This window comes from Salmo trutta, unplaced genomic scaffold, assembly GCF_901001165.1.
Source record: "Salmo trutta unplaced genomic scaffold, fSalTru1.1, whole genome shotgun sequence".
Lineage (NCBI taxonomy): Eukaryota > Metazoa > Chordata > Actinopteri > Salmoniformes > Salmonidae > Salmo > Salmo trutta.
This window is the reverse complement of record NW_021822222.1, coordinates 132,549-156,781: the sequence shown is the minus strand read 5'-3', so window position 1 is coordinate 156,781 and position 24,233 is coordinate 132,549. Positions and strand designations below refer to the sequence as shown.

General features: G+C 45.8%; 1 protein-coding gene across 1 annotated transcript; it reads left to right on the top strand.

The window, feature by feature from the left end:
- Nucleotides 1-3,629: 3,629 nt before the first annotated feature.
- Nucleotides 3,630-18,802, top strand: LOC115181174 (Krueppel-like factor 5). The gene is made up of 3 exons (XM_029743206.1): nucleotides 3,630-3,635; nucleotides 4,014-5,100; nucleotides 18,431-18,802. Exons 1-3 carry the CDS (start codon nucleotides 3,630-3,632, stop codon nucleotides 18,607-18,609), a joined length of 1,272 nt encoding a protein of 423 aa, XP_029599066.1. The 3' UTR covers nucleotides 18,610-18,802.
- The last annotated feature ends 5,431 nt before the right edge of the window (nucleotides 18,803-24,233 follow it).

Below are 24,233 nucleotides of genomic sequence, written 5' to 3'. Positions count from 1 at the left end.
TCCTAGTCCGTCATTGTAATAAGAATTTGTTCTTAATAAACTGACTAGTTAAATACATTTTTTTTTTAAATACCAAGACGCATTTAGCGCATAGTTCATTGGAGCTGGTAGGACAGGCAGCTCTGCCAGTTGCTCACAATTGGTTTTCTTGGCTCCCATTCCCATCAACAACTGACTCCGTCCGATTCCATCTACCCTCTAACGCGCGGTGCGGGATCCGGACCCAACCCGATATAGTAGGTAGAAACTTCCCAGCAATGTCGACAGACAGCCCGACCGCCTTAATCGGAAAACACTTGTGACAGATATATACATGACCAGTTAACAGCTGGACGATCTAAACGACAGAAATAGAAAAGCTTTCCTTCAGCCAGCAAGTTATTGCGTAAAGAACAGGACAGAGCAGATACTTTGTAGGGACAAGGGGGTGTTTAACTTCCATTTCCTTCATTAGTTAGATGTTCTTTTAATGAGTTATTTATGTGGAGCCTTAATAAGAGTTTATTATGGTGTGTGTCTGTCCCCCCCCCCCCCCCACTGAGCTGAGGGAATGGAGAGAGAGTCATTCCTTCATCATGACCACCTGTCAGTAGGCTGCTGTTCCAAATGGCACCCTATCCCTATGTAGTGCACTACTTTTAATCACAGCCAACCTATCTATGAGTGCCGTTTTTAGGAAGCAGATAGTGCCTGTTTAAAGCCCTCTGGTCTGCTTGGTGTGAGTACAGTTTACAGCTGAGGGGGGAATGTGGCAGCGGCTCACTGAAGGCTACTTGATAAATGTTTGACTGGTGACTCTGTCTCTGTCTGTCCTATCAAACATTACTACCGGACTCCTCATCCCACTGGCCACCACATAGTTTCAGCGTGACACATTCAAACACTGGTTCTGAACTCTTAAATGGACTATACAGATGTAGTATCTTAATTTGATCATTCTTTTCTCGCGGAGAATTTCCCTGCATCGAAAACACTTTTTTTAGTTTTTTTTATTTAACCTTTATTTAACCAGGTAGGCTAGTTGAGAACAAGTCCTTTATTTAACCAGGTAGGCTAGTTGAGAACAAGTCCTTTATTTAACCAGGTAGGCTAGTTGAGAACAAGTTCTCATTTACAATTGCGACCTGGCCAAGATAAAGCAAAGCAGTTCGACACATACAACAACACAGAGTTACACGTGGAATAAACAAACATGCAGTCAATAAAACAGTAGAAAAAAGACAAATCTATATACAGCGAGTGCAAATGAGGTGCGATAAGGGAGTTAAGGTAATAAATAGGCCATGGTGGCGAAGTAATTACAATTTACTAACAAACGATTATATTAACAGTATTGCGGTTTTCATGTCGTCTACTTTCGGGCCAGCTAATAGCCTATCGACCGATCAAGTAACATTACTTGATGTTCAGATCCTATTGCTGCAGGATTATTTCGCTGTGACAGTATAGGTCAAATTAAGATTCTACATCTGTATGAGGTTTGAAATGATTGATGAATTTGAATTAGACGTGACCAAATTTGTTGGTACCGCTCCACTAAAACTACACATTTTCTCTGAAATACTTTTGTCAGTTTCAAGGTAATTGCCATCCATCATTTGTTTGTTCCACATTTTAGAAATCAGCTTTTGATTTTTTTTTTATTCAACATAATATTATAAATACTAAAACAAAATGAAAATGACATGGACAAAAATGATGGGACCCTTAACCTAATATGTGTTGCACAACCTTCAGATGCAATCACTGCAATCAAATGTTTTCTGTAGCTCTCAATGAGACGTCTGCACCTGTCAACAGGTAGTTTTAGCCCACTCTTCCTGAGCAAACTGCTCCAGCTGTCTCAGGGTACCTTCTGCACCTGTCAACAGGTAGTTTTGGCCCACTCTTCCTGAGCAAACTGCTCCAGCTGTCTCAATGAGCAGTCTGCACCTGTTAACAGGTAGTTTGGCCCACTCTTCCTGAGCAAACTGCTCCAGCTGTCTCAGGGTACCTTCTGCACCTGTCAACAGGTAGTTTTGGCCCACTCTTCCTGAGCAAACTGCTCCAGCTGTCTCAGGGTACCTTCTGCACCTGTCAACAGGTAGTTTGGCCCACTCTTCCTGAGCAAACTGCTCCAGCTGTCTCAGGGTACCTTCTGCACCTGTCAACAGGTAGTTTTAGCCCACTCTTCCTGAGCAAACTGCTCCAGCTGTCTCAGGGTACCATCTGCACCTGTCAACAGGTAGTTTGGCCCACTCTTCCTGAGCAAACTGCTCCAGCTGTCTCAGGGTACCATCTGCACCTGTTAACAGGTAGTTTGGCCCACTCTTCCTGAGCAAACTGCTCCAGCTGTCTCAGGGTACCTTCTGCACCTGTTAACAGGTAGTTTGGCCCACTCTTCCTGAGCAAACTGCTCCAGCTGTCTCAGGTTTGATGGGTACCTTCTCCAGACTGTAAGATTCGACTCTTTCCATAGATGTTCGATAGGATTCAGATCAGGACTCATTAGAAGGCCCCTTCAGAATAATCCAATGGGTTTGTTCTTATTATTCATTCTATGGGTTTGTTTAGCTGTGTGTTTTTGGGTTATTATCCTATTGGAGGAAACCTGCGACTGAGACAGAGATTTCTGACACTGAGCAGTATGTTTCGAATCCAGAATGCCTTTGATAGTCTTGAGATTTCATTGTGCCCCTGCACAGATTCAAGGCACCCTGTGCCAGACGCAGCACAGCAGCCTCAGAACATAACCCGAGCCTCCTCCATGTTTCACTGTGGGAGTGATGTTCTTTACTTTGAAAACTTTTTATTTCTTCATCTGTGAACATAGAGCTGATGTGACTTGCCCCCAAAAAAAAGGCTCCAGTTTTGATTCATCGGTACAAAGGACATTCTCCCAGAAGGATTGTGGCTTGTCGATATGCACTTTAGCAAATTCCTGTCTGCCATTTTTTTTAAAAAACAAGTTTTTCTTTCAAAAGTGGAGTCCTCCTGCGTCTTCTTCTATGGAACTGATTTTCGCTCAAAAAAAGCGCGAAACACCTTGGAGTTCAGCTTGTATCTCTTTTTCAGTTTTCCTTTTGTTCTTCTTCTACAATTCGCACTATCTTTCTGTTCAATCTGAGGTCGATGTTTTTTTGTAATTCCCCCCCCCCCCTCTTGCGGCCGCGCCCAGGGAAGTTGGCTACAGTTCCATGGATCCTAAACTTCTTCTTCTTCAATAATATTTGCATCTGTTGTCACAGGAACATCAAGCTGCTTAGAGATGGTCTTGTAGCCTTTACCTTTATCGTTCTCGTCTATTATTTTCTAACTCCTCAGACAAATGTCTCCTTTTTTTCTTTCTCTGGTCCGTGTTCAGTGTGGTCCACACAATGGGAAAAGTAGCATAGTGACTACTTTTCCCCCCATTTTAAATAGGCTAAATGACTGATTACAAGAGTGGAGATGTGTGTGTGTGTGTGTGTGTGTGATACTAATTAAATAAACTAATTCGTTTGAAATATCACTATAATCCAATTATTTATAATATTTTCTAAGGGGAACCAACAACATGTGTCCAAGCCATTCTAGAATATCTTTTATAGAAGAAGCAATAATTCATCTCTTTTCACAGCTTCTTTGCTTTATTCTGACACACCAAAGACATGCAGGTATACATGATTTAAAATATTGCTTTTAATTTCACCACTTTTTTCAGGAGGAATGAAGCGTTATTTCAATGAGCTGTAAGGTACCTACACATTTAAACACGTCTGTAAAATGACTGAAGTTAATGTAGATACCTGAACATATTCTTCCTCCATAATGCAGCATGTTGATCATATTGATTTGTATCACTTGATCATCAAAGATGTAAGCAAAAAATCAATTAAAGGATTGTTTCACTATTAAGTTAATTAAACCAAAGTGAAATTGCAAAACATCTTGATTATTTTTCCATTTACATTCGAAATAGAGATTTGTTTCAGAATGAATAAGAGCCAACCTTTTTAAATAAGTCTGTCTGTTTTGTCTCTCTTTCTCCTCAGACAGGGAAGAGTGAGCTCGATAAGTACCTCTCCCCCCAGACGCACCTCCTGACGTCCCATCTCGACCCTCCAGAGCAGAACAAGTCTCGGCGGGACAGTGCCTCTGTGATGGATCATTTCTTTGGGGACGACCAGGGTGGATCTCCTTACAGCATCAACATGAACGTCTTCCTACCCGACCTGGCCTACCTGAGGATGGGCTTGTGTCGGCCGGCACGCCCGGGACCTGGGGGTAACGGTGGAGGCATGGGCCAGCAGGTCAAAACAGAACCACCTTCTTCCTCCTCTCCCTTCGCCCATCCTCACCCTCACTGCCCCAGCAGCGGCGTCCACGGTAACAGCACCAGCCTTTCCACGGTAACGTCAGTGTCTTCTTCTTCATTACCAGAGTTCACTAGCGTGTTCAGCCCGTCGGGCGACCCGACCTCTGACGCCGTGGCAACGGGCGGTTCTGTTTACGTGAAGGAGGAGCTGGGGTCGTTCGATCTGCCACACGACGACTCTCTGTTCCAGCTGCTCTCTGCAGAGCTGGACCCCGCCCCTCTCGCGCCCGTGCATCACCACGGCAACCATGCTCATCACCGGGCGGTGCAGCATCACGGGGTTTCCGGTCACTCGCCCGTGATGCACACCTTCCACGACCTGCACTTAGCCGCCCAGGCCCAGCAGCAGCAACACCAACAACTACAGACTGCCAAGTCAAGCTACTGTGGTGGGCTGCACGGCGTGGTGGGGGCCTACCCTCACCCTCACTTCCTCCAGCAGCCCCAGCACCATCAGGCCAAGGCCCCCTACCTGCCCCCCTCTCCTCCCAGCTCAGAGCCCAGCTCCCCAGATCGTCAGAAGGACCTCCTTCAGAACCTCTCCCCTCCCCCTTCCTATGCCGCCACTATTGCCTCCAAGCTGGGAGTCAGCGTCTCCCCTTGTCTTTCCCCCAGCGGTGTGGCTCGGCCCCCAGCCTCGAGTCTAACTCAAGCCCCAGGCTCCGGCCCAGCTCCAAGCCTGAACCAGTCCGTCCAAGTCCGTTACAACCGCAGGACCAACCCAGACCTGGAGAAGAGGAGGATACATCACTGTGACTTCCCAGGTCAGGACTCTCTCTGTCTCTCTGTCTCTCTATCTGTCTCTCTCTCTCTCTGTCTCTCCTCTCCTCTCTCTCTCCCTCCTCCCACGGGTTATACTGTTTCTCTACTGTCAGGACTCTCCTCTCCCTCTCTCTCTCCCTCCCCCTCCCTCTCTCCCTCCCTCCCTCCCTCCCTCCCTCCCTCCCTCCCTCAGCTGCAGAGCTTTACTTCAGGTTTACTTTCTAATGTGTGTTGGTAGTCTATTTCAGTGTAGTCATGAAGACTTGTTCCTAGCTCACATGCAATACGTTGTTTACCATCAATTAGCTCAGTGTCTGTAGGTCTGTAGTGTTATGGGTGGTGGTCTGATTAGCTCAGTGTCCTGTGTTATGGGTGGTGGTCTGATTAGCTCAGTGTCCTGTGTTAGGGTGGTGGTCTGACTAGCTCAGTGTCCTGTGTTATGGGTGGTGGTCTGATTAGCTCAGTGTCCTGTGTTATGGGTGGTGGTCTGATTAGCTCAGTGTCCTGTGTTATGGGTGGTGGTCTGATTAGCTCAGTGTCCTGTGTTATGGGTGGGGTCTGATTAGCTCAGTGTCCTGTGTTATGGGTGGTGGTCTGATTAGCTCAGTGTCCTGTGTTATGGGTGGTGGTCTGATTAGCTCAGTGTCCTGTGTTATGGGTGGTGGTCTGACTAGCTCAGTGTCCTGTGTTATGGGTGGTGGTCTGACTAGCTCAGTGTCCTGTGTTATGGTTGGTGGTCTGATTAGCTAAGTGTCCTGTGTTATGGGTGGTGGTCTGATTAGCTCAGTGTCCTGTGTTATGGATGGTGGATCTGACTCAGTGGATATTAGTAAACATTCATATTCTGTCTGTGTTGCCTCTGAATGACGTGGCGTTTGAATAATTCAGTAATCGACAGCAGGCTTTTAGCCAGCTCTAAACGTGTCCCAAATGGCACACAATTCCCTACATCGTGCCCTCGTTGGCACCACAACCCTGGTCAAAAGTAGTGCACTATATAGGGAATAGGGTGTCGTTTTGGATGCGAACAAGCCTCTAGAGATCTGTCAAGAGGAACACAGAAAATGGACTAGCAAGACAGATTGTTATTGGTTAAATCAAACTGACAGTGTATCACAGCTAGGAAAACACACCAGTCAGTCGCTGAAACACCGACACACACACACACAGACACAGACACAGACAGACACACACACACACACAGACCACACACACACACAGACAGACAGACAGACAGACAGACACAGACAGACAGACAGACAGACAGACGACAGACAGACAGACAGACAGACAGACAGACGGACTCCTCTACGGTTAATATAATACTAATGTACTACTTGTCAGCGTGCCTCTCACTAATGTTAGATGATGTCAGATAGCCTCTGGCTCTGGGATTGGACGCTTACTAAACTCCTCGGCATGTCTCGACTGGCGTTTTGGTAAATGGTATCAGGACTCAGGGAGACGGTGTAGCAGAACAGGGAGACGGTGTAGCAGAACAGGGAGACGGTGTAGCAGGACAGGGAGACGGTGTAGCAGAACAGGGAGACGGTGTAGCAGGACAGGGAGACGGTGTAGCAGGACAGGGAGACGGTGTAGCAGGACAGGGAGACGGTGTAGCAGGACAGGGAGACGGTGTAGCAGGACAGGGAGACGGTGTAGCAGGACAGGGAGACGGTGTAGCAGGACAGGGAGACGGTGTAGCAGGACAGGGAGACGGTAGCAGAACAGGGAGACGGTGTAGCAGAACAGTTACGCGCCTTCGGAAAGTATTCAGACCCCTTTACTTTTTCAACGTTTTGTTACATTACAGCCTTATTCTAAATGTATTAAATATCCCCCTCATCAATCTACACACAATACCCCATAATGACATCACAATACCCCATAATGACATCACAATACCCCATAATGACATCACAATACCCCATAATGACATCACAATACCCCATAATGACATCACAATACCCCATGATGACATCACAATACCCCATAATGACATCACAATACCCCATAATGACATCACAATACCCCATAATGACATCACAATACCCCATAATGACATCACAATACCCCATGATGACATCACAATACCCCATGATGACATCACCATACCCCATAATGACATCACCATACCCCATGATGACATCACAATACCCCATGATGACATCACAATACCCCATAATGGCATCACAATACCCCATAATGACATCACAATACCCCATAATGACATCACAATACCCCATAATGACATCACAATACCCCATACTGACATCACCATACCCCATGATGACATCACCATACCCCATGATGACATCACCATACCCCTGATGACATCACCATACCCCATGATGACATCACAATACCCCATGATGACATCACAATACCCCATATGACATCACAATACCCCATAATGACATCACAATACCCCATAATGACAAAGCCAAAACAGGTTTAGACATTTTTGCTAATTTATTACAAATAGAAAACATTTCCTCATCAAACTTCTCTTTACCCTATAATGACAAAGAGAACACAGGTTCTTAGAAATATCTGCTCATTTAAAAACAGTTACCTTATTTACATAAGTATTCAGACCCTTTGCTATGAGACTCTAAATTGAGCTCAGGTGCATCATGTTTCCATTGATCATCCTTGAGATGTTTCTACAACTTGATTGAAGTCCACCTGTGGTCAATTCAATTGATTGGACATGATTTGGAAAGGCACACACCTGTCTATATAAGGTCCCACAGTTGACAGTGCATGTCAGAGCAAAAACCAAGCCATGAAGTTGAAGGAATTGTCCATAGAGCTCAGGACAGGGCTGTGTCGAGGCAGAGATCTGGGGAAGGGTAACAAAAAATGTCTGCCGCATTGAAGCTCCCCAAGAACACAGTGGCCTCCATCATTCTGAAATGAAGAAGTTTGGAACCACCAAGACTCTTCCTAGAGCTGGCCGCCCGGCCAAACTGAGCAATCAGGGGAGAAGGGCCTTGGTCAGGGAGGTGACCAAGAACCCGATGGTCACTCTGACAGAGCTCCAGAGTTCCTCTGTGGAGATGGAAACCTTCCAGAAGGACAACCATCTCTGCAGCACTCTGCCAATCTAGCCTTTTATGCTAGAGTGGCCAGACGGAAGCCCCTCCTCAGTAAAAGACATGACAGCCCGCTTGGAGTTTGTCAAAAGGCACATAAAGACTCTCAGACCATGAGAAACAAGATTCTCTGATCTGATGAAACCAAGATTGAACTCTTTGGCCTAAATGTCAAGCGTCACGTCTGGAGGAAACCTGGCACCATCCCTACGGTGAAGCATGGTGGTGGCAGCGTCATGTTGTGGGGATGTTTTTCAGCGGCAGGGACTGGGAGCCCTCAGACTGGGGCTCACTTTCCAAAAGGACAACGACCCTAAGCAGACAGCCAAGAGAACGCAGGAGAGGCTTCTGACCAAGTCTCTGAATGTCCTTGAGTGGCCCAGCCAGAGACCAGACTTGAACCCGATCGAATATCTCTTGAGAGACCTGAAAAATAGCTGTGCAGCAACGCTCCCCATCCAACCTGACAGAGGCTTGAGAGGATCTGCAGAGAAGGAATGAGAGAAACTCACCAATACAGGTGTGCCAAGCTTGTAGGCGTCTACCCAAGAAGACTCGAGGCTGTAATCCACTGCCAAGGTGCTTCATCAAAGTACTGAGTAAAGGGTCTGAATACTTATGATAAATGTGCTATTTTTTATTTTATAAATTAGCAAAAATTTCTAAACCTGTTTTTGCTTTGTCATATGCAGTAGTGTGGGGTGTACATTGAGGATCTAAAAAATATATACTTTAGGAAGAGGCTGTAACGTAACAATGTGAAAAATTCAAGGTGTCTGAATACTTTCAGAATGCACAGTATTGTAGAACAGCAGATACCACAGATATATAGTATAGTAGAACAGCAGAATCCATAGATATATAGTATTATAGAACAGCATAATCCACAGATATATAGTATAGTAGAACAGCAGAATCCATAGATATATAGTATAGTAGAACAGCAGAATCCACAGATATATAGTATAGTAGAACAGCAGAATCCATAGATATATATTAGTAGAACAGCAGATACCACACATATATAGTAGAACAGCAGAATCCACAGATATATAGTATAGTAGAACAGCAGAATCCACAGATATAGTATTGTATAACATCATTCCATTGAGAGATAGTATTGTAGAACACATACTGTAGAGTATTGTATAACATATACTGTAGAGAGTATTGTAGAACAGAGAGAGAGTATTAGAACACATACTGTAGAGAGTATTGTAGAACACATACTGTAGAGAGTAGAGAGTATGTGGAACACATACTGTAGAGAGTATTGTAGAACACATACTGTAGAGAGTATTGTAGAACACATACTGTAGAGAGTATTGTAGAACACATACTGTAGAGAGTATTGGTAGAACATAGAGAGATTATTGTAGACACATACTGTAGAGAGTATTGGTAGAACACATACTGTAGAGAGTATTGTGGAACACATAGCGTAGAGTATTGTTGAACACATACTGTAGAGAGTATTGTAGAACACATACTGTAGAGAGTATTGTAGAACACATACTGTAGATAGTATTGTGGAACAGAAGAGAGGTATTGTATAAGCACATACTGTAGAGAGTATTGTAGAACAGAGAGAGAGAAGAGTATTGTAAACACATACTGTAGTAGGAGTATTGTAGAACACATACTGTAGAGAGTATTGTAGAACACATACTGTAGAGAGTATTGTAGAACCATCTGCAGAGAGTAATTGTAGAACGGAGGAATCCATAGACAGATAGTATTGTGGATCAGAGGGCATCGCAGTGGTGGAACAGACCATTTGATGTGTCTTGTACATATTCCTGAACTTGTGCCTATTTTATAATCCTGAATGATCGTTTTCTTCTGCTCCTGTGTATCGTTCCCAGGATGTAAGAAAGTATACACCAAGTCTTCCCATCTGAAAGCCCACCTGAGGACACCACACTGGTGAGATCTTCTCTCTCTTTTAATTAACCGTTGTTTTAAAAAAAAACCCGATCTCGTTTAAAAGGCTGGTGGCGTGGCCTCTTTTTTTTATTTTATTTTTGGTCGTTCCTCGTGTGTGTGCTAGGGCAGGAGCGTAGTCTTGGCATGCGTTATGCGTTCAATTGCCCTTGCATGCTGCTTGGGGAAGTTATCCCGCGTCCGCCCGCCCCATATGCTGTTCCAGTTAAACGACGGGATAGGATGAAGACAACATTCAAAAAAAAGCCCCGCTCTCTGTCAGCAGGAGATGGAGAATATTCAGCAGCTCTGAAGGTTTTCAGGAGGAATTCTAGAACGTTTTCATCTGTGAGGGTTGAGGGGGGGGGGCTTTCTGTGATGGTTGAGGGGGAGCTTTCTGTGAGGGTTGAGGGGGAGCTTTCTGTGAGGGTTGAGGGGGGGCTTTCTGTGAGGGTTGAGGGGGGGGCTTTCTGTGAGGGTTGAGGGGGGGCTTTCTGTGAGGGTTGAGGGGGGCTTTCTGTGAGGGTTGAGGGGGGGCTTTCTGTGAGGGTTGAGGGGGGGCTTTCTGTGAGGGTTGAGGGGGGGCTTTCTGTGAGGGTTGAGGGGGGGGCTTTCTGTGAGGGTTGAGGGGGGGCTTTCTGTGAGGGTTGAGGGGGGGCTTTCTGTGAGGGTTGAGGGGGGGCTTTCTGTGAGGGTTGAGGGGGCTTTCTGTGAGAGTTGAGGGGGGGGCTTTCTGTGAGGGTTGAGGGGGGGCTTTCTCGTTGAGGGTTTGAGGGGGGCTGCTTTCTGTGACGGGTTGAGGGCGGAGGGATTGTCTGTGAGGGTTGAGGTGGGGGCTTTCTGTGAGAGTTGAGGGGGGGCGCTCTTTCTGTGAGGTTGAGGGGGGGCTTTCTGTGAGGGTTGGAGGGGGGGGCTTCTGTGAGGGTAGAGGGGTCTTTTCTGTGAGGGTAGGGGCGTCTTTCTGGTGAGGGGAGAGGTGGGGGGTTTCGTACATACAGTATAACGTTTGGCCGTGGTTTTTTAAATGCAGTGTGTATGAAGTCCCCTGTCAACATGTTTTTTCTGTTGTCCTCTGACTGTGTGGTGTGTGACGAGCTCTGTGGAATGGACTGCGGGGGGGCGGTCGGGCAACATTTGACATGTTCTCTTCTCTCTATCTTCCATACCGCCTCTCCCTCAACCAATCACGTGTCTTTAGAAAGCAGATTGTCACAAAGTGCTTCTACAGAAACCCAGTTTTAATCTCCAAACGGAAAGCGATGCAGGTGTAGAAGCACGGTGGCTAGGAAAAACTCCCCTAGAAAGGCCAAAACCTAGGAAGAAACCTAGAGAGGAACCAGGCTATTGAGGGGTGGCCAGTCCTCTTCTGGCTGTGCTGGGTGGAGATTAGAAACTAGAGAGGAACCAGGCTATGAGGGGTGGCCAGTCTCTTCTGGCTGTGCCGGGTGGAGAGAACCAGGCTATGAGGGGTGGCCAGTCCTCTTCTGGGTGGAGATTAGAAACCTAGAGGAGGAACCAGGCTATGAGGGGTGGCCAGTCCTCTTTCTGGCTGTGCTGGGTGGAGATTAGAAACCTAGAGAGGAACCAGGCTATGAGGGGTGGCCAGTCCTCTTCTGGCTGTGCCGGGTGGAGAGGAACCAGGCTATGAGGGTGGCCAGTCCTCTCTGGGTGGAGATTAGAAACCAGAGAGGAACCAGGCTATGAGGGGTGGCCAGTCCTCTTCTGGCTGTGCTGGGTGGAGATTAGAAACCTAGAGAGGAACCAGGCTATGAGGGGGTGGCCAGTCCTCTTCTGGCTGTGCCGGGGTGGAGAGGAACCAGGCTATGAGGGGTGGCCAGTCCTCTTCTGGGTGGAGATTAGAACCTAGAGAGGAACCAGGCTATGAGGGGTGGCCAGTCCTCTTCTGGCTGTGCTGGGTGGGAGATTCAGAAACCTAGAGAGGAACCAGGCTATGAGGTGTGGCCCAGTCCTCTTCTGGCTGTGCCGGGTGGAGATTATAACAGAACATGGCCAAGATGTTCAAATGTTCATAGATGACCAGCAGGGTCAGATAATAATAATCATAGTGGTTGTCGAGGGTGCAACAGGTCAGCACCTCAGGAGGTAAATGTCAGTGGCTTTTCATAGCTGAGCATTCAGAGTTCGAGACAGCAGGTGTGGTAGAGAGAGAGAGAGAGCGGGAGAGTCGAAAACAGCAGGTCTGGGACAGGTAGCACGTCCGGTGAACAGGTCAGGGTTCCATAGCCGCAGGCAGAACAGTTGAAATTGGAGCCGCAGCATGACCAGGTGGACTGGGGGACAGCGAGGAGTCATCATGCCAGATAATCCGGAGGCATGGTCTCTCTCTCTCTCTCTCTCCTCTCTGCCTCTCTCTCTCTCTGCTCTCTCTCTCTCTCTGCCTCTGTCTCTCTCTCTCTGCCTCTCTCTCTCTGCCTCTCTCTCTCTGTCTCTCTCTCTCTGCCTCTCTGCCTCTCTGCCTCTGTCTCTCTCTCTCTCTCTCTCTCTGTGTCTCTCTCTCTCTCTCTCTCTCTGTCTCTCTCTCTCACACAGAGAGTGTAATATGAGCTAAGCCATGTAAACAAGTAGCTGTGGTTTAGGTGTGGTCCTCCCAGGAAGTCTGAACCATATTCCCCTGGTAATATCTCTATATTCCTGGTGTAGTTCTCTGATCAGGGAAACACATCCTCCTATCATCCAGTAGATTGTAGTGGTTATTAAACATCTCTCTGTAGGAGACGACGTATCTGTGTGCTTCCTGTTGGGAACGGCTAGAGCTTTTATGACACGGACTGTTTGACAAGGGTGCTCGCACGCACGCACGCACACACACACACACACACACACACACACAGAGAGAGAGAGAGCGCTCCAACAATCTGGATAACGGATGCTGTTGGAGAGATGAAACGAGGGCTTCCAACACGTGAATGAGAGGCATTAGGAAGTGTGTGTGTGTGTGTGTGTGTGTGTGTGTGTGTGTGTGTGTGGTGTGTTGTGTGTGTGTGTGTGTGTGTGTGTGTGTGTGTGTGTGTGTGTGACTGAAGGGCCTTGACTATGGGCAGGTTAATCATTTGAGGTGAACTCAATGCACCTGTCTCTGAGGAGGAGTGGAGCAATCCACCTGTCTCTGAGGAGTGGGGAGGAGTGAACTCAATGCACCTGTCTCTGAGGAGTGGAGCAATCCACCTGTCTCTGAGGAGTGGGGAGGAGTGAACTCAATGCACCTGTCTCTGAGGAGGAGTGGAGCAATCCACCTGTCTCTGAGAAGGGGGAGGAGTGGAGCAATCCACCTGTCTCTGAGGAGGGGGAGGAGTGGAGCAATCCACCTGTCTCTGAGGAGGGGGAGGAGTGGAGCAATCCACCTGTCTCTGAGGAGTGGAGCAATCCACCTGTCTCTGAGGAGGAGTGGAGCAATCCACCTGTCTCTGAGGAGGAGTGGAGCAATCCACCTGTCTCTGAGGAGGAGTGGAGCAATCCATCTGTCTCTGAGGAGGGGGAGGAGTGGAGCAATCCACCTGTCTCTGAGGAGGAGGGGGAGGAGTGGGGCCTTGAGCGGGGGTTGTCTCTAACACACAGAACTCTACCAGTCCAGACATGTCTGCCACTGCGTACCTCCCTCGCTCCCTGCCCTCTCGTTGGGGGGGTCGGTCTTCACTCCCACAACCCCTCCACCTACCCGGGGTTGGTCTCTCCCATAGAGATGGCTCTTTTCACTTCTGAAAGTTTTCAGACCCCTTGACTTTTTCCACATTTTGTTACGTTACAGCCTTATTCTAAAATGGATTAAATTGTTTTTAACCCCTCATCAAAACTACCCACAATACCCCGTAATGACTACCCACAATACCCCGTAATGACTACCCACAATACCCCGTAATGACTACCCACAATACCCCATAATGACAAAGCAAAAACAGGTTTTAGACATTTTTGCAGATGTATTGAGAAAAAAATATATATAATTCACATTTCAGACCCTCAGTACTTTGTAGAAGCACCTTTTTGGCAGCGATTACAGCCTCGAAGCTTCTTGGGTCTGACGCTACAAGCTCGGCACCCCGCCTCCTCTGAACAGATGATGTTGAGATCTGTCTGTTACTTGAACTCTGTGAAGCATTTATTTGGGCTGCAATTTCGGATTTCATAGCGATTTATGGTTTTTGCGGCTGCACTTGAAGAAACTTTGAAGGGTTTCAAATTTGGGCGAAATGACACTAATTGTTATATATTTTGGTCGTTTTGTCAGGAAATGCAGCTCCGTCTCAAGTTCTGCTGTTGTGCAGTGGTTACACAGCCTTTCCTCTACAGGGAGCCAGGTTTTCCTGTGTCTACCCTTCTCAATGGCAAGGCTGTGCTCACTGAGCCTGTACTTTATCAAGGTTTTTCTAAGGTTTTGATCAGTAACCGTGGTCAAATAGTTTGCCACGGTGTACTGTCGATTTTTAGGGCCAGATAGCACTGAGCTTTGCGTTTCCCAATAAGCAATGTAGTTTTGTTTTGACTGTGTTGTAATTTGGTTTATTCTGATTGATTGGATGTTCTGGTCCTGAGGCTTCAGTGTGTTAGTAGAACAGGTTTGTGAACTCAGCCCCAGGACCAGCTGGATTAGGGGACTCTTTTCTTTGCTCAGCTCTTGGCATATATATATATATTCACACACAGTTTAAGTCAGAAGTTTACATAAACCTTAACCAAATACATTTAAACTCAATTCCAGACATTTTAATCCTAGTAAAAAATTCCCTGTCTTATGTCAGTTAGGATCACCACTTTATTTTCAGAATGTGAAATGTCAGAATAATAGTAGAGAGAATGATTTATTTCAGCTTTAATTTCTTTCATCACATTCCCAGTGGGTCAGAAGTTTACATACACTGAATTAGTATTTGGTAGAATTGCCTTTAAATTGTTTAACTTGAGTCAAACGTTTCGGGTAGCCTTCCACAAGCTTCCCACAATAAGTTGGGTTAATTTTGGCCAATTCCTCCTGACAGAGCTGGTGTAACTGAGTCAGGTTTGAAGGCCTCCTTGCTCACACACGCCTTTTCAGTTCTGCCCACAAATGTTCTATAGAATTTAGGTCAGGGCTTTGTGATGGCCACTCCAATACCTTGACTTTGTTGTCCTTAAGCCATTTTGCCACAAATTTGGAAGTATGCTTGGGGTCATTGTCCATTTGGAAGACCCATTTGTGACCAAGCTTTAACTTCCTGACTGATGTCTTGAGGTGCTGACTTGTTGCACCCTCGACAACCACTGTGATTATTATTATTAGACCATGCTGGTCGTCTATGAACATTTGAACATCTTGGCCATGTTCTGTTATAATCTCCACCCGGCACAGCCAGAAGAGGACTGGCCACCCCTCATAGCCTGGTTCCTCTCTAGGTTTCTAATCTCCACCCGGCACAGCCAGAAGAGGACTGGCCAACCCTCATAGCCTGGTTCCTCTCTAGGTTTCTAATCTCCACCCGGCACAGCCAGAAGAGGACTGGCCCACCCCTCATAGCCTGGTTCCTCTCTAGGTTTCTTCCTAGGTTCTGGCCTTTCTATGGAGTTTTTCCTAGCCACCGTGCTTCTACACCTGCATTGCTTGCTGTTTGGGGTTTTAGGCTGGGTTTCTGTACAACACTTTGAGATATCAGCTGATGTAAGAAGGGCTATATAAATACATTTGATTTGATGTTGCTTCAATATATCCACATCATTTTCCATCCTCATGATGCCATCTATTTTGTGAAGTGCACCAGTCCCTCCTGCAGCAAAGCACCCCCACAACATGATGCTGCCACCCCCGTGCTTCACGGTTGGGATGGTTTTCTTCGGCTTCCAAGCCTCCCCCTTTTTCCTCCAAACATAACGATGGTCATTATGGCCAAACAGTTCTATTTTTGTTTCATCAGACCAGAAGACATTTCTCCAAAAAGTACGATATTTGTCCCCATGTGCAGTTGCAAACCGTAGTCTGGCTTTTTTTTATGGTGGTTTTGGAGCAGTGGCTTCTTCCTTGCTGAGCGGCCTTTCAGGTTATGTCGATATAGGACTCGTTTTACTGTGGATATAGATACTTTTGTACCTGTTTCCTCCAGCATCTTCACAAGGTCTTTTGCTGTTGTTCTGGGATTGATTTTCACTTTTCACACCAAAGTACGTTCATCTCTAGGAGACAGAATGCGTCTCCTTCCTGAGCGGTATGACGGCTGCGTGGTCCCATGGTGTTTATACTTGCGTACTATTGTTTGTACAGATGAACGTGGTACCTTCAGGCGTTTGGAAATCGCTCCCAAGGATGAACCAGACTTGTGGAGGTCTACAATTTCTTTAGATTTCTTGGCTGATTTCTTTAGTTTTTCCCATGATGTCAAGCAAAGATGCACTGAGTTTGAAGGTAGGCCTTGAAGAACATCCACAGGTACACCTCCAATTGACTCAAATTATGTCAATTAGCCTATCAGAAGCTTCTAAAGCCATGACATTTTCTGGAAGTTGGTCCCCCCCCTTTGCTGCTATAACAGCCTCCACTCTTCAGGGAAGGCATTAATATGGAGTTGGTCCCCCCCCTTTGCTGCTATAACAGCCTCCACTCTTCTGGGAAGGCATTAATATGGAGTTGGTCCCCCCCCCCCTTTGCTGCTATAACAGCCTCCACTCTTCTGGGAAGTCATTAATATGGAGATGGTCCCCCCCTTTGCTGCTATAACAGCCTCCACTCTTCAGGGAAGTCATTAATATGGAGTTGGTCCCCCCCTTTGCTGCTATAACAGCCTCCACTCTTCAGGGAAGTCATTAATATGGAGTTGGTCCCCCCCTTTGTTGCTATAACAGCCTCCACTCTTCAGGGAAGTCATTAATATGGAGTTGGTCCCCCCCCTTTGCTGCTATAACAGCCTCCACTCTTCAGGGAAGTCATTAATATGGAGTTGGTCCCCCCCTTTGCTGCTATAACAGCCTCCACTCTTCAGGGAAGTCATTAATATGGAGGTTGGTCCCCCCCTTTGCTGCTATAACAGCCTCCACTCTCCAGGGAAGGCATTAATATGGAGTTGGTCCCCCCCCCTTTGCTGCTATAACAGCCTCCACTCTTCTGGGAAGTCATTAATATGGAGTTGGTCCCCCCCTTTTGCTGCTATAACAGCCTCCACTCTTCAGGGAAGGCATTAATATGGAGTTGGTACCCCCCCTTTGCTGTTCGACCAGTAGGCGTCAGTATACCTTTTGGGCGTGCACACACACACACACACACACACACACACACACACACACACACACACACACACTTGTTTTGCACGTGTTTCGTGTGGGACGGTGTTTTGGCAGAGTCGTTGTGTCTTCATGTTTTTGTTATGGTTCACTAAGGGTTTGGTTTGGTTTCTATCTTTCCAGGGAGCGTATCATGTCCGTCATTTCTGTCTGCTGTTGTACCTGTGGTGAGGTGTGTGTGTGTGTGTGTGTGTGTCACACGTCTGGTAAAACAGGCTTTGGTGCCTTGGGGGAAATGAAGACAACAGAAGCATTAGTGAGAACCTGCTCAATCCACTAATCCACTGTTTAATAACCTGCATTAACATGTTTTAATGGGCTCAGATCGTTACCCTCGTAGAGACGGTTTGTCTTGTTTGGTGAACATTACGGAGAGAGGATGTGAACTGCACCTTTTTGAGTTGTTCACTTTGAGTGTCTGTTTCTGTTACTGTGGGTCGTCTGTTATCAAAACCACTAGCTAGAGACTGTTACTGTGGGTCGTCTGTTATCAAAACCACTAGCTAGAGACTGTTACTGTGGGTCGTCTGTTATCAAAACCACTAGCTAGAGACTAGCTAGAGGCCTTCCCTGTAGCTCCGTTGGTAGAGCATGGTGTTTGCAACGCCAGGGTTGTGGGTTCGATTCCCACGGGGGGCCAGCACAGAAAAAATGTATGAAATGTATGCATTCACTACTGTAAGTCGCTCTGGATAAGAGCGTCTGTTAAATGACTAAAATGTAAATGTAAAACCACTAGCTAGAGACTGTTACTGTGGACAAACTCTTTCAGAAGTGTTTTTGCTGTAAGTCATCTTAACATGTCTGTCTCTGTCTCTCTCTCTCTCTCTCTGTCTCTCTCTCTCTCTCTCTGTCTCCCTCTCTCTCTCTGTCTCCCTCTCTCTCTCTGTCTCCCTCTCTCTCTCTGTCTCCCTCTCTCTCTCTGTCTCCCTCTCTCTCTCGTCTCCCTCCCTCTCTCTCTCTCTCTCTCTCTCTCTCTCTCTCTCTCTCTCTCTCTCTGTCTCTCTGTCTCTCTGTCTGTCTCTGTCTCTCTGTCTGTCTCTGTCTCTAGGTGAGAAGCCGTACAGGTGTTCGTGGGAGGGGTGTGACTGGCGTTTCGCCCGTTCTGATGAGTTGACTCGTCACTTCAGGAAACACACAGGGGCCAAACCCTTCCAATGCTCTGTCTGCTCTCGCTCCTTCTCCCGATCGGATCACCTGGCCCTGCATATGAAGAGGCACCAGAACTAACACACACACAAACACTAGCTTGAATCACAAAGACATGCACTCAAATCAGGAAACGTTCAACCTAAACTGTACAGTGGTACAAAACCACTTTTCTAGAGTAGATCTTGTAGTCTTTATCTTGACCTGGTCGTAGTTGGAAATGACAACTTGTTCTCAACTGGCCTACCTGGTTAAATAAAGGACTTGTTCTCAACTGGCCTACCTGGTTAAATAAAGGACTTGTTCTCAACTAGCCTACCTGGTTAAATAAAGGACTTGTTCTCAACTGGCCTACCTGGTTAAATAAAGGACTTGTTCTCAACTGGCCTACCTGGTTAAATAAAGGACTTGTTCTCAACTAGCCTACCTGGTTAAATAAAGGACTTGTTCTCAACTAGCCTACCTGGTTAAATAAAGGACTTGTTCTCAACTGGCCTACCTGGTTAAATAAAGGACTTGTTCTCAACTAGCCTACCTGGTTAAATAAAGGACTTGTTCTCTACTGGCCTACCTGGTTAAATAAAGGACTTGTTCTCAACTTGCCTACCTGGTTAAATAAAGGACTTGTTCTCAACTAGCCTACCTGGTTAAATAAAGGTCAAATTAAAATAAGTCTAGACCAGTGGCTCCCAAACTGTGGGCAGGGACCCACTTTTGGACAGAACCCCACCCACCCACCCACCTAAGCCCCTTTTTCATCCAGGAAAAACCCTGCATTGTCACAAATAATTTCAGAATTCTACAGTACATTTCTTGACATTGGGTCACAAGTACATTCAGTTAAATGCTTTGAAGAAGAGGGTGTTATTCATCTCTGTTTTTATATTTAGTCTCTGTTTTTTTTGTGGTTTTTTTTCACCGCTCAAACCTTATGGTGGGTCGCGACTCAAAAGACTCCTCAATTGGTGGATCACTTTAACCCCCCCCCCCCTAAAAAAGTTTTTGGAGGTGGTGGTGGTGGTGGGGGGGGACCCTGGTTTAGATTACAGTATAACTTATTATCTGGGGCTCCTGTAACTGTTATTGATCTGATGATGTTCTGTGTTATTATGGCAGTCATCTCTCCATGTTCCCTCTCAAAATGGGGGGGGGGGGTCTCTTTATGTTCTGTGTTATTATGGCAGTCATCTCTCCATGTTCCCTCTCAAAATGGGGGGGGGTCTCTTTATGTTCTGTGTTATTATGGCAGTCATCTCGCCATGTTCCCTCTCAAAATGGGGGGGTCTCTTTATGTTCTGTGTTATTATGGCAGTCATCTCTCCATGTTCCCTCTCAATATGGGGGGGTCTTTATGTTCTGTGTTATTATGGCAGTCATCTCTCCATGTTTCCCTCTCAAAATGGGGGGGGGTCTCTTTTATGTTCTGTGTTATTATGGCAGTCATCTCTCCATGTTCCCTCTCAAAATGGGGGGGGTCTCTTTATGTTCTGTGTTATTATGGCAGTCATCTCTCCATGTTCCCTCTCAAAATGGGGGGGGTCTCTTTATGTTCTGTGTTATTATGGCAGTCATCTCTCCATGTTCCCTCTCAAAATGGGGGGGGTCTCTTTATGTTCTGTGTTATTATGGCAGTCATCTCTCCATGTTCCCTCTCAAAATGGGGGGGTCTCTTTATGTTCTGTGTTATTATGGCAGTCATCTCGCCATGTTCCCTCTCAAAATGGGGGGGTCTCTTTTATGTTCTGTGTTATTATGGCAGTCATCTCTCCATGTTCCCTCTCAAAATGGGGGGGTCTCTTTATGTTCTGTGTTATTATGGCAGTCATCTCTCCATGTTCCCACTCAAAATGGGGGGGGGTCTCTTTTATGTTCTGTGTTATTATGGCAGTCATCTCTCCATGTTCCCTCTCAAAATGGGGGGGGGTCTCTTTATGTTCTGTGTTATTATGGCAGTCATCTCGCCATGTTCCCTCTCAAAATGGGGGGGGGGTCTCTTTTATGTTCTGTGTTATTATGGCAGTCATCTCGCCATGTTCCCTCTCAAAATGGGGGGGGGTCTCTTTTATGTTCTGTGTTATTATGGCAGTCATCTCTCCATGTTCCCTCTCAAAATGGGGGGGGGGGTCTCTTTTATGTTCTGTGTTATTATGGCAGTCATCTCTCCATGTTCCCTCTCAAAATGGGGGGGTCTCTTTATGTTCTGTGTTATTATGGCAGTCATCTCTCCATGTTCCCTCTCAAAATGGGGGGGGGGTCTCTTTTATGTTCTGTGTTATTATGGCAATCATCTCTCCATGTTCCCTCTCAAAATGGGGGGGGGGTCTCTTTTATGTTCTGTGTTATTATGGCAGTCATCTCTCCATGTTCCCTCTCAAAATGGGGGGGGGGTCTCTTTTATGTTCTGTGTTATTATGGCAGTCATCTCTCCATGTTCCCTCTCAAAATGGGGGGGGGGTCTCTTTATGTTCTGTGTTATTATGGCAGTCATCTCTCATGTTCCCTCTCAAAATGGGGGGGTCTCTTTATGTTCTGTGTTATTATGGCAGTCATCTCTCATGTTCCCCCTCAAAATGGGGGGGGGGGGGTCTCTTTATGTTCTGTGTTTGTTATTATGGCAGTCATCTCTCCATGTTCCCTCTCAAAATGGGGGGGTCTCTTTATGTTCTGTGTTATTATGGCAGTCATCTCTCCATGTTCCCTCTCAAAATGGGGGGGTCTCTTTATGTTCTGTGTTATTATGGCAGTCATCTCTCCATGTTCCCTCTCAAAAGGGGGGGAAGCGGTTCTGCTTGTTCTCTTTGTGTTCTGCGCGTCGCTGCAGTAACAGAACCCTTTCATTTAAAGGGTTTGAATTTGGACGATGACATCTGTTACTTTCCTGACGCAAATCACTGGAACAGATGGTGTCTCTATACTATATGGAGAACAGCAATACTGACAAGGGTTATTAGCTTCTGTCTGGATGGAGAGGCTGAGAGAGGGGGAGAGGCTGAGAGAGAGGGAGAGGCTGAGAGAGAGGGAGAGGCTGAGAGAGAGGGGGAGAGGCTGAGAGAGAGGGAGAGGCTGAGAGAGGCTGAGGGAGAGAGGCTGAGGGAGAGAGGCTGAGGGAGAGAGGCTGAGAGAGAGAGAGAGTTGAGGTGAAGTCTGGGAGATGAGCGACAGCCGTATAATTGAATATAGGGTGTCCAATCAAAAACACATCTTTTTGACCAAATGTGTAAAAATGTTAATTGTGTAGATAATCCTCTAAGAAAACACGATGGTCCAAATATTAGGATGGCCAAAATGTGGGCGACTAAATCAATGCAGGACAGAGGAACAAAAGTGGTTAAAAATCTAGAGAATATCATTGTGTCTCTGAGGCTGTATGATAATTATCTACCTGACCCTGGTTTTTACAATTTTATTTTGTATTCGTCATCTTGTCTAATCCGGAGAACGTAAAACAACATCAAGTTAAAAGATGGGTATCGATGTTTAAGATTATTACATGTAATATTTGTTTTTATATTTTAGTTTTAACACTTTTCATATTAATGACAAGTTCTTGTTATTTTTCAGAATTCTCTCACAACAACAAAAAACACAACAAGTTTTAACTTCTCTAACTTGTCAACAGAGCAACTGAGCAAACACCAAACTTTTATTTTTATTTTCAAAGCCTTTTTACATGTTAATATCATCGTTTTGCGGAAACTACTTTAGAGACGACAACGACATCGTTTTGCGACCCGCGGAAACTACTTTAGAGACGACAACGACATCGTTTTGCGACCCGCGGAAACTACTTTAGAGACGACAACGACATCGTTTTGCGACCCGCGGAAACTACTTTAGAGACGACAACGACATCGTTTTGCGACCCGCGGAAACTACTTTGGAGACGACAACGACATCGTTTTGCGACCCGCGGAAACTACTTTGGAGACGACAACGACATCGTTTTGCGTCCCGCGGAAACTACTTTAGAGACGACAACGACATCGTTTTGCGACCCGCGGAAACTACTTTAGAGACGACAACGACATCGTTTTGCGACCCGCGGAAACTACTTTGGAGACGACAACAAAAAAAATTGGAAAATCCTCAAAAAGGTTTTTTGGCGGGAAAAGCCTCTCGGTCGACGGAGTTCAGTGCTTTTATTATCGAATGTATCAGGTTTCAAAATCAGACTCTTTCTTTTTTGTTTGTTTTGTATATAAAGTTAATGATATGTTAGACAGAGAGACCCCCTTACTGAATGATTCACAACGTGAAAGAATCATACATGTGTCTCCGGTAAAAATGTATTTTCTAACATAAGGAAGTGGAATGTTTTCTCCTACTCTGGGCAGTGTTTGGGACACCCTACTTAGTATTGAATGTAATACAGAAAACCACATTGACTAATGTATTCATGGCAACTAACCTGGATGTTCAGACACGTTGGGTTTCATCATAAGTGTCTCTGTGGTCTTCTGAGCTCCACCTAAAAACAAGGTACTTTGATCAATTTGTGTGTGTCCCAAATGCCACCCTATTCCCTATATAGTACACTACTTTAGACCAGGACCCTATAGAACCCTATTCCCTATGTAGTGCACTACTTTAGACCAGGGCCCTATAGAACCCTATTCCCTATATAGTGCACTACTTTAGACCAGGGCCCTATAGAACCCTATTCCCTATATAGTACACTACTTTAGACCAGGGCCCTATAGAACCCTATTCCCTATATAGTGCACTACTTTAGACCAGGGCCCTATAGAACCCTATTCCCTATATAGTGCACTACTTTAGACCAGGGCCTGTAGTAGTGCACTACTTTAGACCAGGGCCCGTAGTAGTGCACTACTTTAGACCAGGGCCCTATAGAACCCTATTCCCTATATAGTGCACTACTTTAGACCAGGACCCGTAGTAGTGCACTACTTTAGACCAGGGCCCGTAGTAGTGCACTACTTTAGACCAGGGCCCGTAGTAGTGCACTACTTTAGACCAGGGCCCGTAGTAGTGCACTATATAGGGATACTAGCTGATACTATAATGCTAAATCTTCCTTTTATTTATTTAATGAAACTTGGACGAGAGGGAATCCAACTTTTTCTCAGATCTGCCATTTTATTCTGTGTAACTGAAATGCCTTAATGTAAATACCTGCTCTGTAAATAATGTTTGATTTTTAAAAAAAAATTTTTGCTCTTTTTATTTTATTTTTATTTTTAAACAAAAGGGCAGAACTTATAAAATGCCCCGCATCAACACTGTGTGATTTTATTATTTTAAATATTTTGATGATGGTATTGTTTTTATATTTGTAATTTGAACCTAATTTGTAGTTTCCCTTTTTGGTAGAAATGAAACAAATAAATCCTAATTAAATAAATCTTGTTGTCACTTTTTGTTGTAACATTTGTTGTCATGATTCAAATCTCTTTTTACGGAGTCAAAAACTTCCCCGCGAGGCTCCGACGTAGCAGACAAAAGTAAGACTCTCTTATCCAACGGTTTCCACCAATAACTTTCTCTTGTCATCTTTTCCTGTCCGAAAGGTTTCCCTGAACCTCTCGTCCCACCATATGTTTGCGTAGCAGGAAGTGCCTCAGCGAAGCCCGTCTGTTACCAGTTGATAGGAGTGAACCCGTCGTGGTGGTTTGACAAGTGTCTCAATAGGATCTTGGCTCAACTTGTTATTGTCATTTACCTAAGATCACAGAGAGATCTTA